The sequence below is a fragment of the Macrobrachium nipponense genome, chromosome 33 (genome assembly GCF_015104395.2).
Source record: "Macrobrachium nipponense isolate FS-2020 chromosome 33, ASM1510439v2, whole genome shotgun sequence".
Taxonomy (NCBI): domain Eukaryota; kingdom Metazoa; phylum Arthropoda; class Malacostraca; order Decapoda; family Palaemonidae; genus Macrobrachium; species Macrobrachium nipponense.
The window spans coordinates 53,241,930-53,258,560 of record NC_087219.1 but is presented as its reverse complement, the minus strand read 5'-3'; the positions used below and the strand labels follow the sequence as shown (position 1 = coordinate 53,258,560).

Here is a 16,631-nt window from a genome sequence, read left to right as displayed (position 1 = left end):
AAAGAAAGATCACACATCCTTTATCCGATTCCCTCTGTACCATAGTAAAATCTGACGCAGATTTCAAATTAGGAAATATTTCCGACGTCGAAAACAGTAAAATATACATAAAAATATTATAGCGCGCGCAAAAGCGAAGGTACTCATGAAAACAATAGGTGCTCTTGTATAACCTAGAAAATCATTTAAAACTTATATCTTGTTATTCAATGGACAGATGCATAAGGGCTTTCAGTTACTGTTCTAGTGGCTTATGACATTTCCTAGTTACGATCAAATTTCAAAATGAACGGCACAAACCTCTTACAAATGAATGGAAATTTTATTTGAAGGTAAATAATATCTGCAACCCTGATTCCAAAAAGCTGCCTAAACCTAACTTATCTACAACACAGGAATATCAGCAGCAAATACCGAATTCTATCTGTATCAAATAGTGTGAAAAACACATGCAAGCTACTTTTCCTTCAATACATATTTTGTTTTCTTATAGTTCATGTGGGTGTATTAGATGTCTGTGGAATCTTTTAATTCATGCGAGTGTATTAAATATGCGAGGAACATTCCTCTCCTCTTCTGATGAACGAATCCTGGATAGCCATCGCCCTCTAAGGCTTGTTAGTATCACACCTACGCAATGCCCATCACTCACCAACCACCCTATAAGCTTTTGATGGGCATTCCTGGTCAGAATATGCGATAACCACCATAAAAGAAAAGGTCAACCTGATAAAGCAATTAGGTAGGACAGCAACTTCTATAAAATGACAGCAAAGTTCATAGATGAAACAAATATTCAGATATCGACATACTGCATGATAATGACTGTTTCTGATACTGGCCTAAAGTGCCACTTAAACTACTCCAAGACACTTCCACAGATTTATTTACGAATACATCCTTCGGGTGAAGAGTGACAAGCACTTTTATACATAATCTGGACTTTATTACTCATTGACTAATCACCAAGAGTCTGTGGCCCGTTGTGCATTCCATTTTGAGCAGCAGCTGCATAATATTCATACATTCATTTGATTGGGCCACCAAATATATATATATATATATATATATATATATATATATATATATATATATATATATATATATATATATATATATATATATATATATATATATATATACAAATATTAAAACAAATTTTGATTAATATCCAAGTCACATCACCTCGGGAATTATTTGCATCGAAAGGACAATATAATTAACGAGTGCTTTATCACCAGCGGTATTCGAACTGCTGCCTGGTTCAGAAACAACGAAAGTATGGTGACTGACCACTGAGCCATCACTGGCATAGTATTTGTTTTCATGAAAAATGTTACATGTTATGTGACAAAAGTTGTAAGTATATATATATATATATATATATATATATATATATATATATATATATTATAAACATATTTTATATATATATATATATATATATATATATTTATCAAATACACACATACATAGTTATAGCGCCGACTTCATGCAGATCTGAGGGTTAAATACTTCCTAACCCTTTCCCGTTTCTTTCGCATATATAGTACATGGCTGAAAAAATGACTTGAAACCTAACGGATATAAGGAGGCATTTTCAACAAATGATAGAGACAGGACAGCCCATGTTTCATACATCAGCCTACAGGAGCTGTTCAACAACTAAAGACCGAAGCAATTTTCCTTTCAATGTCCCGATTCCTGCCAGTAAATGTTAAAACCCTATGGCAGCCCAAAGCTGAGGAACCTCTAATAAGATATAACAGCTTCATTAATTAGAGGCTACGCTGTCGTTTCTATTATCATCATCATAAACACATTCATATGCAACCAGCCAAATGAGGCCACTAAGTCCTCTTCTCTGTGTGCAAGGACCCAAGGATAGCTGGACAGTTGGTTGAATGTATGGTATTCAGAACCAAATGCAAGCCTGGAACAAGAGTGGTGGCAAAGGCAATATTCTCTTCAACAACAACCACCTTTTAATTACATACAAATACCAAACATTACACAATGACAAGTCATTACATGCTTACACCGCTGTTTACCTTTCGCCAGAACGCAAACCACCCAACTCATCGACAATCACAATGCAGGACAGCACAAGCGCCCTCTGATCATCTGCATCTCATGAAGAATAACGCCACGCTTATAGATATATCCTCTCTATAATGAAAACAAATGAGTGATAAGTGAAGTATATAACTTACAGAAAACGGTTAAACGGAAATAGCGACATTTGTACGGCATAGCTTTACCTTATAACATGCATCCAAAATTAATAAATTCCCCGTTAATATGCAACACTTAACAAAATTATAAACAACATACAACATAAATAGAACGTATAACATATGTAGAAACTTAGTCAACAAATGAGGCAAATGAAACACAGGTAGCTGGGGGTGTTTGAAAATGATTGGAGAGACTTCCAAATTCTATAGAAGCCAAGGTAAGTGTATGAAGGAATTGCTGAGCAAACTTTCCTTTGCGAAAGTGTATTTGGATGCTGAGTGCGAATTTAAGGGTAAAAAGTTGAAGCTACTGGCAAGAACTATTTGCGAATATTGTGTGGTGTTAGAATAACGGGATGACTGAGAAATACAGAGGTTCGCAGAAGTGGTCAAAGGGTTAGCACAAGTGGTAGTATGGATCACAGTGTTCTGGAACCATCCGGTCACGCAGAAATAATGCGTGCATGAGAATGTATGCAAGATATGAACTGGAATTGGACTTGGGAAAGTGTTATTTAGGCCAGAGGCCAAGTGCTAGGACCTATGAGATCATTCAACGATGAAAATTATATAGAGACAACTATTCCGAGAAGGTGGAAAGTAAGATGGAAGAAAGACAAGGAAGGAGGTATAGTAACAACGATGAAAGGGGTTGCAGCTAGGGGTCGAAGGGACACTGCAAAGAACTTAAATATTGCCTACAGTGCACCTCACGATGGCATTAACCCCCTATATAGGATGAAGATATGAGTGAATGGTGGAGTGTGTACGGATTTCACTGCACCGCTGACGAGCCTTCTGCGTGATGCAAGAAGCTACCAAGCAACTAATGACATGGAAGTATTACTGCACCGTTCATTCATAAGTCAGCATTTAAAATTACGCATGTGGCAGTGACCACTACATTGGTTTATATCTCCAGAGCCACCCCTGTTAAGGGGAACTACTTTTACCTCAATTGTTGACTCATGCACCTGTTGTGCAGAGCACTTCCAAAACATATATCAAAATACTTCACTTCTACCATAAAGGCTTTCAACTGTCTCAAACTTCTCTACTGCCTAAACACCCTCAGCAGTGCCACTGCCAATTCCGTCGTAAGCCTTTTTTTATTAACGCATGCGCAGACATACGCAGTTTTATGTCTATGTGTATATGTGTGTATATGTAAGCCGATTTGCCTAGAATTGGATCAGTTCGATCTGTCTTCTAAGCAAATGGAAAAATTCAAGAGAAAATATGCACAATTCACTAGTATAGTAAAAAGTAAGCGAGCAGAAATTCCTGTCCATTAATCGGAGCTTATCTAATCATGAAATATCTACTAAGTACACAAAACAACTACATGAAATGAACTAGATATCAATAAAAATAAAACATGAATACAACAAAGAGAGAAGAGAGAAAAACGCGGCATAACCAATCGACTCGATAATGTTCCTTTGTCTGAGCCTCAATACCAAAGCTTTCATTCTTAATAAGGAAAATCTGCAATAAAACATTGGAATACGTGTAGCCTTCCTCCTATGGGAGATTTCCGTCACGTCTTTGTCTCTGGCACTGGCTTATGGGGTGAAATAATACCCACAAAAATTCCACCCTTTCTGTATAAATCTTCTTTCAATTCGCTAAGTAAGGAGTAAAGTACGTAATTACTAGTTGTAAAATAAATCGCAAGGACGGTGCTTCAGCCCCAAAGCTTACGATCACCATCACTCATACCTCTAGAGGACTACTGTTCCAGATATTTGCGTTATGGGAATGGGAGAACTCTAGTACTCGTCAGTAAAATATATATGAAAACAGACTAAAAGCAAGGCAACGCTTAAACAGAAATTCCTTTGGAAGAAAACAACAACACACAGAAAGACGTTTCTGATACTAAGGTCACTTGTTTGTTTGTTTGTATGGTGTTTTTACGTTGCATGGAACCAGTGGTTATTCAGCAATGGGACCAACGGCTTTACGTAACTTCCGAACCACGTCGAGAGTGAACTTCTATCACCGGAAATACACGTCTCTCACTCCTCAATGGAATGGCCGAGAATCGAACCCGCGACCACCAAGGTGGGACGGAAACACCATACCAACCACGCCACTGAGGCGCTTGATACTAAGGTCACGATCAAGCATTGCTCAATACGACGCCACCTATTTCTTTCTGGAACGTTAGTCTTATTGCCATTTCGGAAACTAGATATATCTCCAGGCTCCCAGACATGATTCGTATAGTTCCGACGTTCAAAGTTAAGGTCATTAATAATACGTCATCAGAACCTATGGGAACAACAATTGATCGGCTGATTTTGCATTTGTTCTTCATAGGTGGGATAGAACAGACTCGAAAGTTCCCATATAGTTTCGGCTTCGTTTGAGAAGACTTTATCAAATAATTGATTCACATTAAAGTTTGGTCTAATGACCTGGAACGGAAACGTTTGGAGACTATGGTTTAAACAATACTTAAAAGTGTACATTGAGAAACATTTTTCCCCGAGGGTCAACTATGAAATATATTAGCAAAATAATTAGCCAATGAACGTCCTTTTTTTTCTATTAAAAATCATACATCTCTCTGCCGTTCCATGACAATCGTCCCTAAAGAACTCACCCTCACTATCTTAGACCGACGTAGTCAGTAGAAACTTCATTTCAATTAGGGTTACTTTCGTCGCCTGGGTAGTCCTGTCAGTTATCCTTAGTCTCAAATCATCCCGGTTTCTATCTTCTTCAGTAATCACCAACAGCTGAATTCACAAGATAAGGGAAAGCATGGACAAACTTCTAAACTAACATAGTTAGTTCATCATTAAAAATTAAAAATCTTCTTCCCTAAGTCATGATTCAGAGAGGCCACGGATGCTGACGCATCCTTCATTTCACGTTCCTGGATAGCTAAATACATTAAAAGAGATGAATCCTTTGTCAAAAGAAACTGGAACAAAAATCCATATGACTGTCATCGTGAAAAGAGTGAGAATCTTGGAAGGCCTGAAGTCCTTTCTCAGGAGTCAAAAGACATCATGATAATTCGACTAATTAAATTTTCTAAGTTTCATTGTCAAAGGTTAAATTCACATATTGGCATATTTTTCATTTACGTTGCAATGGCACAATAAATAATATATTTTATCCACAATATCATGGTCTTGGAATTTGTGATATCTACTGAAAGCACAATCATCGAAGCTCTCTAAACAGAGTTCAGACTAAATTTTGATGAAAATTATGGATATACATCAGCCATGATTTATATTATCATTGATACAAAAACGTATTCATATCATTTGGGAAAAAAAAAAGTCCATAATCTTAACGAGCGCGCTTTCATCCAATAAGTTAATATCAGCGTTGTCAACTGCTTATAACCCCTTAAAAAATAACAAATAAAAAAAGTCAAGGAAAATTGCCACGGCTTAAAATTCAAACAGCACGCTAGCTATCGCGTTACAGCGACCTATAAGCCAATTAACAGTACAAAAAGATAGCAGTTATCGCTGACAGGAATTCCCGAAGTCACTTATCAGTTTTCTCCGGCCGTTATGAATCATAAGCCACCGTCTGCTGGGAACAAAAGCACCTCATTTGGCATGTTGTTGTTGTTGTTGTTGTTGTATTAAGCCAATACTTCTTGTTGACACGGGCCTTTCTTTCCCTTGTTCGGCCCGTAGCGCATTAAGAAATAATTCTACGGCGACGACTACTGAAGATAAAATGATAAAACACTACTCCCACTCAACTAAATTATAAAAATAGCAACTAAAATAATGAAGCCTTTTTTTTTTGGAGAAGAGGCGAATGCACTAAATAAAATAAAATTTCCAGAGAGAGCTTTCGGCAAGAACTTGTGGAAACAGACTTCTCATTTCTGCCATGCTTTCGCAAGAGGCCTCACGTACGTCGGTGATTTAAAACTTCATTGCATTGCAGTTTTCTTTTCCTCTTCCTCTTAAATCACCCTACCAACCAGAAAACTTGCTTGGTTAAGAATTGAGGTCTGCAAACCTGTATAATAATAATAATAATAATAATAATAATAATAATAATAATAATAATAATAGCAGTAGTAATGACTGAATCAATAATAATTAGATGTCTAATTAACTGACAATTAACTTCACCTTGCCAGAGTAATCTAGTTATTGTTCTCGATGGCTTTTCATAAACAACAACAAAACCTATAAACGTCAGTTAAACCAAATTCATTTGTGGCAATTTCCACTATATTTCAAGTTTCGCAATTTCTTTTAAAGGGCTATTTCGTGTCAATGTCTTACGGATTTTCAAACTCAGTGCGAATGCAAATGTCGTTGAATGGCACAAACTGTTTCACTTGTGATTCACTCTTCCTCTAGCACTATACAAAATCACTTTACTTCTTCAAGTTATGTAATTTAATCTGCCATTAGAAAGGAATGCCACTCACTGGGCATTAAGGACACGGTGACTGAAAACTGAAGGGCAATTAATACATGTACTAAACTTGATGAAATTTGTTGAAATACATAAAACTATTATAGTAACATCTTTATGCAATTTCTGCTGCTGATGATGATGATGATGATAGTAATAATAATAGTAATTAGACAAACGTTCACAGGAAAATTCCTTATGACACATGAAGTGTAATTTCTGTTCCTATTTTCTTCTTTCTTCTCCTAACAATAATCATCATCATCATCATAAGATTTCATAAAAATAATGGTGAAAAAAAATAAGCTGGTGAAGTTTCATAATCATACTAATTAATTAAGTTTTACTGACAACAACAAAAAAGCCAATGGGGTTAGATTACTATCCAAAGCTAATTAGGGGGAAATCTAGAATAAAAATACACTATCACATTTCCACCTGAAACTGCGTGCAAACAAAAATTTCTCTGATTTCAGTCCCAGCACAGGTTCCCAGGGCCAAAAACCAACCGACCATTTCTGGTTTAATTTATCTTCATTCAAGATAACCAATCCTCAAGCAACCCTGAGCCTTGTGATGCTTACAAACAATTATTCTGAACCATTCCCTACCATAATTCTCATATCCTTCCCCTGACAAAACATGTAAATTCCTGAACACTACTGCAAACTCAATACCCTAGACAGATTTAGCAAAAAACATTTATGCACAAAAACGAAGAATATACCATGCATTTTGGTTTTTGGTAAGAGCCGAGACATACTCAGCATACCAAGTCCACGCATAGTGCATCAGTTTTTCTGATGGTTAGAGGTTATAAGGAACTTCACTGAGGCACTCTTATTACTTGAACAACCAAACAAGAATCCCTCAGATTGATTACCAGTTCCAATATCCTTAAGGAGGCAGTATCTAGATTTATATATAGACATAATCAAGAGAATATCTAAAGAACAATCACTACCACTGTACAGGAAACTCCAACTCATTTGAGGAGAGGACAGATTACTGAGGATCAGATGCACAAGGAATCATTTATATGAGGAAAAAGATTCAGACAAGTCCAATGTTGGAGCACTCGCCCAACAATGTCCTCCGGTCAAGCAACATACTGTAAAAGCCGCCAGAATTTATAACCATCTTGGACACAGGCATCTCTGCCACCAAGGAGAAATATATTTCTATTAACCTAAACACCACCAAAAAAAAAAAATTGGTCAGATAGTGTGTATAGAACCTGTCTACCTTAATACAAAAGCTAGATTACCTTAAAGACACATTACATTACATGATTGCATGGCTTTAACTGTAGCTTCACATCCATCAAGATAATGCACTGCTCAAAGCAATAAAAGTTGCATAACTCCTCTAAAGCACTGTTCTAAAGTTAAGAAAACTTTGGGGAAAAAATACTACATATAAAAGTCCCACAATTCCAGATGAATGAGTATTTGAGGAAGATACAGTACAAAGTTCTGCCACCTAACAAGCATTATATTTAATGAAACAGTCAAGAATTCACCAAACTAAAAAATGTCCTCTATAATAACTAAGCTACATTTAAACAGAAAGCCAAAACTTTGTTTAAAGGGTGCAGTGTTTATGATGGTCTACATCACTATTAGCAACCTCCCTATAATCACTTTATTTCACTTATTCCATGCTGCATCTGGTCTGGAGCAGGTCTATGAATACAACTGCTTGCATGATTACAAAGTAACAACCTAAAGAAACCATTTTCAAAAACCCCTGTCATGGCCCCACATGTCTGATAATCTTACAAGCTACACTTCACGAGTGACAGTTTGTAAGACATACATTATGTACACTTTTTCCCATACATAAGTTAATTTTGGAAAATTTGAAAGCTAATGCCCTCACAAACTGATTGGAGGAATTAAGTAAATTTGTACAAAAGAGAGTTCCTTCCCTCATTCCTTTTATAAATGCCAAATTTACTGCTGTACATTTAGCAAGACAAATATAATAGAGAAAGCTTATAGATGTATGTTGGCCCAAACAGAAAAAGTAAATATGTATAGGCTACAGGTAATTAACTTACCAGTATAAAAAACAGGCTAAAATGAGAATTCTACTTCTTTATTGCAAGCAATCAAGTAGTCTATGCTATTAGAAATAAAAAAAATATATGTACAAAATTCCCAAAAATCAATACAAAGTAGTCTATGAACAAGTATTAACTGACAAGTCTAATTTTTAAAATTTTGAATACATATCTTAGTTTAGTGACTTAATTGAAAATTTAAGACAAGAAGCATATATACCATACGAATAGTTCACAATGATTCAGGTTCTTAAAAATACATACACATCAGCCAAACAAAAAGCAAAGCAGGGTGCTTTAGTGCATACGTATATGACTCCCTCCACAGGTGCTTGCAAATCCTGTAAGTAATCATTTCAATCACCAGCCATGAGCTTTCTTTATTTTATCATTCTGTAGCAATTTCTTACCAAGTTAAAGAAGTTGGACAGGTAAGTGAGAAAAGAGAAGAGGAATGTTTGAAAAACAGGGACAAATCAAACTACAATACAGTAAATTCATGATATGTACTTATAAATGTAAAAAAAATTTGAAATTTAAAACACATTTTGGATACATAAGCTGTGAAAGCCAAGATATAAATTATGCCCTCTACAATTATACTGAGGATATCTGTCTATATTTCATGGTGCAAGCACAAATATTATACAGTATTTTCAATACTTGTTTGTTTGTACAGTGTTTTTGTGTTACATAGAACCAGTGGTTATTCAGCAACGGGACCAATGGCTTATGTGACTTCCGAACCATGTCAAGAGTGAACTTCTATCACCAGAAATACACATATCTGACCCCTCAGTGGAATGTCTGAGAACTGAACTCGCGGCCACCAAGGTGGCAGGCCAAGACCAAACCAATCACGCCACCGAGGCGCTTTATTTTCAATACTGTACACCACCACAAGGTACAGGTCCTCAACATGAGCCTACATCCAGATTCCACAGTAACCTGGTGCAAAACTAGTACAAAGATTACTTTCATGCACATCAAAAGGTGACTGAGGCTCAGTGCTGCATTCAATAATCAAATCTGGTTACTTTATGCATAATTTTATTTACAAAACCCAACACTACACAAAAGTGATTCATTTTGGTGCTGCTCTGGACAAAAAACAGGGTTATATCCAACGTAACTCTGCACAGTTAAACCTGCAGTGTTATTGTAAACTGAAATTTTTATTTTTTGCCTAGACTTAACCGAGGGTTTCTTATGGCCTTTCAATAGTTGACTATAAAATCCACATCAGTAATTACCAGTCTGATCATTAAAGTCAATCTGACAATGATCTCAAAACATATGGAACATCACACAAAAAGAGTACATATACCTTGCTCTAATATCTAAAATATCAATCAAGCACTAAATACTATAAAATGTTCCATATAAAAGAAAATGCTCTAGCTATTCTACTAAGCATCCAGTCAATAAAGAATCTAAATTGAAAACTAAATGGTGAAATTAAGAACTTGTGCAATATTTCCTTTGCCAGATTTCTATGAACCTTTCCTCCTCTCAGTTTTCCCAGGTAATGAGTGTGTATGACTTGCTAAGTATCGAGGGTCTACGACTCTACTTGAAACCTTGGAAATTGAACTACATTAAAATTCAACAACCGTTCTTTTTCTTAAACACAAGGGCGAGATCAGTAATGATTACAAACAAATATACTGACATGAACAAACTCTAATACAAAGCAAATAATTTCAGTATTGTATTAGTCTTCAAGTTGAGTTGTATGTAGAATTTAGGCCACAGGCCAAGCACTGGGACCTATGAGGTAATTAAGTGCTGAAATGGAAATTGACAGTAAAATGTTTGAAAGGTGTAACAGCAGGAAAATCTCGCAGTCGCACTATGAATGAAGTGTTAGGGGAGGTTGGAAGTAAGATGAAGAAAGAGAATATGAAAGGAGGTACAGTAAAAGGAACAAAAGTGGTTGAAGCTACTGACAGTATTACCCCCCTACGGGGGTTTTAGTCTTCAAATGTCAAAACAGAAATGTTGGTATTGCCTCCATAGCCTTCAGAGAATTCATGGGAGAGAATTCCCTAGTTTAGACCGTAAGAAAAGTAATTTTGTAAGGATACTATTTTGTTTATTTGTGCCATAGCTATTTCATCTTCAAACCTACAGTAAGGAATATTCAGACGACATTAATTTGCCACAGTAAGTTTATAAAGAGCAATTTACACTTACATAAATGCAATAAGTATGAGAGAGAGAGAGAGAGAGAGAGAGAGAGAGAGAGAGAGAGAGAGAGAGAGAGAGAGAGAGAGAGAGAGAGATTTGTTCCATCTAGCTGATCCCAATTATTTGTAAACTACACCATATTTCCTTTAATAACTTTTTCCATGCCATAACTGTTTCTGAAAACCATTTCATTTCTAATATACTACTTTGTAGCATCTCCAACACTTATTCTTCAAGTTCTTCTTTGGGTCTCTTGGTCCTCAACATGATATGCCAAAACACATTTTATAAATAGATCTTGCCTACATAAATAGCCAATGAAGCTCAACTAGGACATTTACAACCAATGCCAGAGGGAATATATAAATAATTTCTTCTTTGGCAGCCTTAGAAACTGGACTCTGTAACTCATCAATAAATACTTGCAATCTGGTACACCATTATAGCAACTTTTGCAGTATAATGTTCTAACTTCATTAATGAACATTTTGGGCTACATTTGATCTGTAACATTTAAATATCCATCTCCTGCAGTTTCAAGTTCCTAACTGTCTTGCTATGTGAAACTTCATAATTATTCTTAGCTTTCTTTTGTACCCTATTTAAAAAACACTTAGACTTTTATGTAGTATCCATCCAATCTGTTCATCACACCCATTAAGTTTTGTAATTTGTTCTTACATATATTCAATATTTTCCACAACCAGAACTTATTTCATTGGCAAACAATAGTCATTTTTATTAAACCATAACAGTTTATTAGTGTACACTAGTATCAGTTCTAGGCCACTACCTTATACCGTCTCAAGCCTTTCTATATAATCTGCAATTTTAAATTTTTATTTTTTCAGGCTTTACTGATTAGTTATGGAGGAGTTATGGAGTTTCATTTGACAACGTCTGTATGAGAGAGAGAGAGAGAGAGAGAGAGAGAGAGAGAGAGAGAGAGAGAGAGAGAGAGAGAGAGAGAGAGAGAGGGCGTAATTGCTGTATGGATAGTTAACGACTGAATTGGCTGTTGGTGGGTTCTGGGTTGTCTGCTGGTGCTGTTGGAGTTTAGAGTTCTGTGTTTTGAGTTAGTCTTTAGTCAGTTTTTAGGTAGAGCCTGTGAAGATAAGTAGTGTCGGCAGTGGTCTGTTAAGTCTTGAAGGAATTGAAAGTCAGTTGAGTTGTGTTATTGATTTGTTGTTTGTTTTGCTTAGTTTGATATATTTGCTTAAGAGTTGTTGTGCCCGTATTGTTAGATTGGTTGTGCTATGAGTTTTTGTTGAGTTGTATGTGAGGTTGTGGTTGTGTACCTTGGTTGTTCGCTGTGTTGTTGAGTTGTGGTTATGTTCCTTGTTTGTTGTTGTGTTGTTAGGTTGCGGGTTATGGCTCTTGGTTGTTGTTGTTGGTGTCTCAGCAACCTTGACCGGCGGACAGCCCGGAGTATCTGAAGTGGGTGAATATGTACATGTGTTTGTGTTTGTGTTTTTTTTTTTTTTTTTGCTCTGTGTTGGTATAGGTCAATTGTCCTGCGTGAATTCTGTAGTGTAAAGAGGAAAGTGTGGCTGAGTGTGAGTTTGGGAGCTGGAGTGATTAGGTTTATGTGGGTGGGGAGAGATTTCCACTGCAGTTTTAAGCCTGTGATCCCGCCACAAAGTTAATCTCACACCATCCAAGTGCCTACTTGTCAACAATTATACATTTAGTCTTTTATGATGAAGTCCTATAACAAAGAAATTAAGTAGCTAACTCTATCTCTTTCTCCTAAACGAGTCCATAATAATTCAAAATAGAGTTCCCCATATTATTTTTAACAAACCTTGCGTGGTACAGGGTGGCAATCTTGTTATCAATGCCATTACTACCATTTCCTGCACTGTATCAACTGCCTATATCACCATCTCTATTATTTCAAATATTTACATGGTTCCTCAAGTATTAAATTACTGACATATCTTCACATTTCGACTACAATAAAAGGACTTTCTTTCCTGCTCTTTAATTCCTATCCAAGTAGCATAGTCTTTACCCACTTGCAATGTCCTTTTATTAACTTAATACAGCTGTATTTCTTAGTAGCACTCATTTCATTCTATTCTGTAGTTAATGCAGTACAGTACCTACTGTAATTATAATACATTGTACACTGCTTTTATTGTTGACTTGCAAATACAGTATTTACATTACTGTTGTACTGTATTCTCCTCACACACACACACATGCATCTATGTATACATTCCATTTCTATGCTTCATATCTCCTGTTTGTATTAACTTCTGCTTCCTCTTTATTCTATTCTGGTAACTTCCTTTATTCTTGCCTCCACATGTAGGTGAATCATGTTAGGTTACATCTGGTTGAGAGAGAGAGAGAGAGAGAGAGAGAGAGAGGAGAGGAAGAGAAGAGAGAGCGAGAGAGGAGAGAGAGTAGAGAGAGGAGGAGAGAGAGAGAGAGGAAAATTGAATTTCGACACAAATCTCTGCATACACCATAGTACTGTATGCTCCATAGTACTGAGAGAGAGAGAGAGAGAGAGAGAGAGAGAGAGAGAGAGAGAGAGAGAGAGAGAGAGAGAGAGAGATTAATTTCACAAATCTCTGCATACACCATAGTACTGTATGCTCTAAGGCATGAAATTTAATAGATATTAAAACTACCTTTACTGTTTATGAGACACTAGGAATAATCATCACTGTAAATGCCTCTCAATAAAGATTTTTTTTTAATAATAACTATCAATATTTTCACAAACTTAATAGCCTTTGTGAATAAAGATATAATAACCATCCAAAAGCCTTAGCCTACAAAGATTTGCAGTAAACCAAATCCTCTGCAACACCAATAATTTTTTTTTCTTTGCTAAAATAACAGGTTCCACTTCCAATATGAAGATTTTTGTAAAGAGTTCTTTTAGGTTTCCTGTTATTCTGCGCCAAACCAAGGAACCAGGTCCTATACCCTCACTTTTCTTTCCAAGCTCTAACATCTACTATAACAGTTTTCAAAACATTTCCATCATAATTAAAATTCTCCAAGAACAAGTTGCTAGCTAACTGAAAGTAGGTAAGCATATTCTTTACGTATACCAGTAACTAGTATCTTGTTGTAAGAGAGAATGAGAGTCAGCCATCCTATTGATAAATCACTACCTGAAAACCATAAGAAATGATGGCTAAAGACATTAAATATACTGTAATGGAAAAGTTATATTTTTGCAAATCTAACTGTATTCAACCACAGCAAAACTACAGTATATTGCAAAGCCTGTCATTTAATTCCACAAAATTTATCAATGTCTTTGGTTCACTTTATGCACTTAGTATTACAACATTTTAGCTGATATCTGTAATGACAGACCTAATATAAATGGCTAAGTTTAATACGAGCTGACCTCGGTCATTATTTATTGGAGAGGAATGTGAGATTAGCAGAATATTTTTGGAGAGAAATGTAGTATAAACATAGTATATTTTTTTAATGTCTCCCTATTTCTAAACAATATCTGCCATTCATTAAAAATACTTGGATGTTTTATTATATTATTTCCTAGTTGTACACCTCCACCTCTATATAAGTGACAAAAATATAAAATTGTAGTTATAATATAACAATCATGTTTAAACCTAACACTTGCAGTGGACTTAAATACATTCAACTTGCCTTGATTATAATTTATTACCGACGATAAAATTATTATTTCTAGTGTCATTTTACAGTATATAAAAAACATACTATAAGCAAAATTCTTATCAAATTATTAGCCCACATATGAAAAAGAAAATCACACCTTTTCAGACCTAGGCCTAACTTACAGCAAGAAAGTATAGTGCAAATTTAAGGCTAAATGTTGCTACCAATAGCTTATGATGTCACCAAAAGCTATATCTCACATTCTTGAAAAAATAAAATATAGGGCAAGGGTAAATATGCCTTTATTTCCATAAAACTGTGGATAAACGGAATAATCACACACTGGACTACATGGTTCCTGGTACGTACATGTAAACAGGTACGAAAGTATTAGCTATTGATTAACCAATCTTAGGGGGTTCAGTCACCCTGGCCTAGGCTGAAGGTTTTAGGCCTACCTAGGTGTAAAATGCAGAACCACATCTGACATGAGATTCATTGAAATTCATCTAGACATCCCTCTCGCACATATAGTAGATTTAGTTTAAGCTTAAAAGGTAAACAGGTTACACATTAGAAACTTCATTCAGTTAGGCCTAGTCACTTTAGAAAAGTTGACAAACAGAGGCCGCTGGTCTACCGTAGGATTAGGTAGTAAATGCTATGACTGCAGAACCAATGACGAGATGCTAAGCCAAAAATTCCATCAAAACGTTGGATTTCAAGGACTGCGTAATACCTCTACAATTGATCAGCTGTTGCAATCGTACTCTTACAAACGTTGGTCCCGTAGCTCCTCTCAAGTCCAGCCAAATTTCGTTCGCTAAAACTTTCATCAATGAGAACTACAATACAATTTCTAACAGACCACCCAGTCAAAATGCAAACAAGCACATTTGGATGGAATGTGAACCTCAAAAAAAAATGAAAATAAATAACCTCCCCATGTGATATTACCCAGTAGAGTGTCGAAGGAAGGAAGGGGAGGGAGGTTGTGACCTCACTTGACAGGAAAGACCACTTTGACCCAACCGGTCATTCTTGTCTAAACATTCCCACGGATATCACTTACCTTCACGTAAAGCTCACGGACAGACATCCTTGGTGGGTGTCACTGTATTTAATCCATTAAACTGTATCAATTGTCAGCGAATAATTTGGAGGATTGAGAACACAGGTCGATATGCACTGGCTGCGATACACTTGACAGATCTCTGACACACAACACAACTGGACTGTGCTGCCACCTGTCTCCCGACTCTGGAACTAAACACTCCGCTCGGGAAAGAAGGGAAACTCGTTTATCTTCTGAGGTAAGATGTTGATATGTTCTTTTCATATTTCATATCTGCTTTAACTGGGTCTCTGGGTTACAAGGCTTTGACCGACATTTGCGTTTCGAAATAAGGGAGGCACAAAGGAAAGACAATAAAAAATTATGTTCATCGTAAAACTGCACGGGCTTCAGCACGGTAATCAGCTTTATTTTTTATTGGTGTCACTTAAACGCGGCCGATTACCTTGCAGACAAAATACTCTCATGATTAGCCAAAATCATTATTTTACGTCTCGCGTTTCCTTGATACATATGCATAATAAATATATCACTCTCGTTGTTAAACCGACATGTATTTAACTGTAACTGACATTAGCGAGACATCGTCATCGACCAGGAAAAAGAAATAAAACAAGTAGAGAATTAGCTACCTATGTCACTTGGTCTATCGGACAGATTCATCAATCTGTTTTAATTTTAAGTTCTTCTGAATAACCTTCCATTTCATAAAACATATATGTATGAATGTATGTTCGTATGTATAATTTTTTTTAACTTATTAAGTTTTCAAATTTCTCACAGTTCTCTGGGCACCTGATGTACAGTCTGCATGTCGATCGAATGATCGAAGATTATTTTTCCTGTAGCCTATTTTTTACTCCATTAATGTTTCAGTACTCCTGTATAAACTAAGTCCGATGTTATATTCTGGATGTTATACTTCTGTTTTATACCATATACATACACACACACACACACACACACACACACACACACATATATATATATATTATATATATATATATATATATATATATATATATATATATATTTG

The 16,631-nt window shown here is 36.0% G+C and overlaps 1 protein-coding gene across 2 annotated transcripts in view; it reads right to left on the bottom strand.

The window, feature by feature from the left end:
- The window catches only part of LOC135203197 (unconventional myosin-Va-like), a 354,286-nt gene extending 338,522 nt beyond the window's left edge, over positions 1-15,764 (bottom strand). For both annotated transcript variants that reach the window (XM_064232942.1, XM_064232943.1), the window contains exon 1: positions 15,593-15,764. In XM_064232942.1, coding sequence (XP_064089012.1) covers positions 15,593-15,619 — 27 coding nt within the window. In that variant the 5' untranslated portion in view covers positions 15,620-15,764. The remainder of the gene's footprint in view (positions 1-15,592) is intronic.
- Positions 15,765-16,631: the final 867 nt, after the last annotated feature.